This window comes from Hemicordylus capensis, chromosome 2 (genome assembly GCF_027244095.1).
Source record: "Hemicordylus capensis ecotype Gifberg chromosome 2, rHemCap1.1.pri, whole genome shotgun sequence".
NCBI lineage: Eukaryota > Metazoa > Chordata > Lepidosauria > Squamata > Cordylidae > Hemicordylus > Hemicordylus capensis.
This window is the reverse complement of record NC_069658.1, coordinates 418004892-418008771: the sequence shown is the minus strand read 5'-3', so window position 1 is coordinate 418008771 and position 3880 is coordinate 418004892. Positions and strand designations below refer to the sequence as shown.

Below are 3880 nucleotides of genomic sequence, written 5' to 3'. Positions count from 1 at the left end.
GAGGGATTTGCCCCCAGGCATTTGCCCCCCCCCGTGTCTGACACCAGGTGTAGGGGAGGGGCCAATGCCCATTCTTGGCACTGGCCAAGCCCTGCTTGTGTCTGACATCAGACACGGGGCATGGTTTGGGGTGTGTGTAAAGGAACACCAAGTGGGCGGGTGTGTGTGTTGCTGGGCAGACTTTGTCCCCTGGCCCCGCCATCTCCCTATGCCTGATACACCCTGTGCACCATAGCCACAAGGCAGAGTAACCCTGCGCCCTGGCAACTGCTTTTTGAGCGGATAAAGGGATACTTCCAATTTCCTGTTTTAAGCCAGCCTGTTAATAAATTGACTTCATGTTCCTTGCAGTCTGGCCCTTATTGTGGGCCAACAGAGATTTGAACCAGCCTCCGGGGTTTTCCGCATCTAGATCCCACAGCCCACCACCGGTTAGGCACTACCCTACATCATACTGGCTAATGCTGAGCAAAACTAGCAGAGGAGGAAATAAGTGAAACCACAGAAGGAGCTGCCTAGGGAGATGGAGGGCTCTTCTTCCGTGGAAGTCTCTGAGAGAAGGTTGTACAGGCATCTGTCTGGGAAGCTTCATGCAGCCGGATTCTACATGCCAATGATTTCATAGTTGCCCTTTGGGGGGAAGTAAGAAAGGAGACCTCTGGAAAAGAAAACATGATGGGTCGGGTGAGCTTCCTTTGGACCTCCGGATAGTCTTTGTGTAGCAACCCCGTTCTTTCTCTATGCCTGGAATATTTCAAAAAATTACCTGAGGGAAAGGGACGGGGCCGTGCTCAAGCTACTACCGGCAGAGGGCGCCCTCCCACAGCTTGAATTAGCATTAGCCCTCAATTCAAGTTGGGAGAGGAGAGGAGGCGTCTGTGGAGAACTTCTTGGGCTGGAGGCCAACAAGAGCGCTTATGAATTACATCACGGGCTCGTGTGTGGAGCCGCGCAAATAAATGCGGCAGCGACCAGGTACCAGGGCAATAAGAAAAAAAGCAAGAGGAGGGGAAAGAGTTGGGAGGGGGGCGGGAGTGAAAGGAGTGAGAGAGGAGAAACCAGCCAAGACGCAGATGGAGCAAATAAGTCCCATGCAAGGTTGCAGAGACCTCCCGCCTCTGGAAGGGCACTTCTGCTCCGGGGCCAAGCTCTGATCGCTGCCCGCCTCCCACCACGCGAATCTCCAAAGTCGCCTTGCAACTCGCCGTATAAGCAGGGCAGGATGCTCAGCCTCGGGGACTGCAGCGGCGGCAGAGTCCTCTAAGACAGCAGCCCTCCTTGGCGAACGCTTCTACCCAGAGCATCCTCTCCAGCCGCCGCTGACTGCAGCGCGGAACGCAAGGAGAGCCCCTTAAGTCGCGCTTGGCGGATGGCTCGGGGTTGTCGGGGCAGAGGCTGCCGGGGCTGATTACCGCAGGACTTTGCTAGTGGGGGATCGGGCTTGCCTCCCCACCCCCCCCGCCCCACCCGCCCGGGTGCCTGAAGAGAGACGGAGTCGGTGGTTTCCATAGCGATGGAGCAGAAAGTGCAGGAAATTTAAAGGCGCTGGATCCTCGCGAAGCAGACAAACTGGTGCCAACGTGCGTGGCGGCGGCTGCCGCTTTGCAGGCTGCAAAGAGACGGGAAGCTGGAGGGGGAGTTTGCAGAAGCCTCCTCTGACTGACACGAACACCCACAAAACCCGGAGCCAGAGGGAACAATTGCACCGAGCAAAGGAGGCGCCAGATCTGCGCAGGGTTGGCTTTCCGCGTTGGCTTGCCTTGCTACTGCCCAGATAGGGGGAGAGGCATTTGCAGCAAGAGAGCCGTTGCTCCGGGGGACTTCTTGAGGGGTGGCTGGGAGGCAACCTCCCTCGACGTCCTGCTTTGCTACCCCACCTTCTCCAGCGCAAGCCCGCAGATGCATCTGCTCGCCCCCGCTTCTCGGTGAACCCTGTCCCCCTCCCCTTCCCCTCGCTCTCTCCGAGGATGGATCATTCCCAGTGGTTTGTGACTATTTACGCCTTGGTGGTTCTCCTGGGTCTCCGGCTGGAGCAGGGCGCTTGCCAGCACTATCTGCACATCCGTCCGGCCCCCAGCGACAATTTGCCCTTGGTGGATCTAATCGAGCACCCGGATCCTATCTTTGACCCCAAGGAAAAGGACCTAAACGACACGCTGCTGCGGAGCCTGCTGGGCACCCACTTCGACCCTAACTTTATGGCGGTCTCTTTGCCCGAGGATCGCCTCGGGGGGGACGATCTGGCCGAGCTGGACCTGCTGCTGCGGCAGAGGCCGTCGGGGGCGATGCCCAGCGAAATCAAAAGCCTGGAGTTTCACGAGGGGGGGCTGCCGGCGAGTAAGAAGCCCCGGCTGAGCAAGAAACTGCGCCGGAAGCTGCAGCTGTGGCTGTGGTCTCAGACCTTCTGCCCGGTGCTCTACACGTGGAACGACCTCGGCAGCCGCTTCTGGCCCCGCTACGTGAAAGTGGGTAGCTGCTTCAGCAAGCGGTCTTGCTCCGTCCCGGAAGGCATGGTGTGCAAGCCTGCCAAGTCGGTGCATCTGACCATCTTGAGGTGGAGGTGCCAGCGCCGCGGGGGGCAGCGCTGCACGTGGATCCCCATCCAATACCCCATCATTTCCGAGTGCAAATGCTCCTGCTAGGGCGGGGGGAAGGGGAAGGGAGCGCGACGCGTGCACTTAAAGGGTCTCTCCCGTACCCGAGAGAAAACTGCAAGGCAGCCACAACAAAAAAAAGTGCCGTGCTCGCCCTCCCTCCCCCCCCTCCCCCATCTGATTCCGGTGGACTTCGATACACTAAAAGAAAAGACGGACAACTGGGCTTCCGGCTTCCAACGTTGCACTGAACTGCAGTGTGTAGGAGAATGTAACTTTGTTGCGTCTGCGAGCCTGTGTGTTTTGAGATGCCTGAGAAGTGTGTGTGTGCGTGCGCGTGTGTGTAACATAGGACACCCCCCCCCTTTGAATCTCCTATTAAAAAGGTCAGTGTTAACAACGTGAAATCATCCTCGTCTACTGTATTTGTAAGAGTCTTCGGCTTGATCGTCGCTTAAGGTATTCTTTACCACCCACCTCCCTTTAATTTATATCCCAGAGAGAAGCATTAGGGGCAAATACTTCGCTTTTTTTGCGAGGTCCCTTTTTTTTTTTAAAAGCTCGAACTTTTGCTAAGAAAAGAAACATTTTATATAAATATATAAAAGATATTTTCCATTCTTCGGAAAATGAATGAGTGCGTTGCGTGTGGATCTTTTTTATGGACTTCAAGATATTATAATTATTATAATTATTATAATAAAAGCTTAGGACACCGTGTTATTGTATATAGTGAACTTTTTTAAAAAAAAATGTCTTTAACGCTCTGTACATGGAAGAGAGTCTGCTATTTATTCTTTATATTCAATCCCTTGTAGTCGAAAAGTTCAGTTCAGTTCAGAATTAAAATCAACCACTAAAACACGAGCCCTATGGATTCTCTTTGGTGTTGGGCTGGGAAGAGGGCGCCAGACGAGGCTGGATTGCGCTGACCGGGAGGCGCTGAAGGCACGGTTGTGGTGTTGAATTGTCTTCCTCTCGCTTCCACTTCTTCCTAACAAAATCGCCCCTTTCTAACAGCCCTTTACTCGGAAGTAAGTCTAGCCAGTTGGAGGAGGAAAGTAAGTGTGCGCACAGTGACAGCCGAAATCTTGCCAAACCCAGCTGGGAGGAGGGCAGAGCTATCTTAAAAAAAACAAAAAAAGATTTCTAAAACTTGGAAGTGGGGGAGGGAGGGGCGGAGGGGGGACTGGGGTTTTTATGGTTTTGCTTTGTGACATTGCTTGCTTGTTTCCTCCCCACCCCCCGCCTCGCTTTTGGCTGTCACCCATTCGGGCAGGCCCAGG

The 3880-nt window shown here is 54.5% G+C and overlaps 1 protein-coding gene across 1 annotated transcript; it reads left to right on the top strand.

Moving 5' to 3' along the window:
• Window positions 1-880: 880 nt before the first annotated feature.
• NOG (noggin) lies at window positions 881-3314 on the top strand. The gene has a single exon (XM_053289668.1). It carries the CDS (start codon window positions 1968-1970, stop codon window positions 2640-2642), a length of 675 nt encoding a protein of 224 aa, XP_053145643.1. The 5' UTR covers window positions 881-1967; the 3' UTR covers window positions 2643-3314.
• Window positions 3315-3880: the final 566 nt, after the last annotated feature.

Bases quoted from the DNA above. Each gene is read 5' to 3' on its own strand.
- NOG (XM_053289668.1), top strand. From the start codon at position 1,968: ATGGATCATTCCCAGTGGTTTGTGACTATTTACGCCTTGGTGGTTCTC.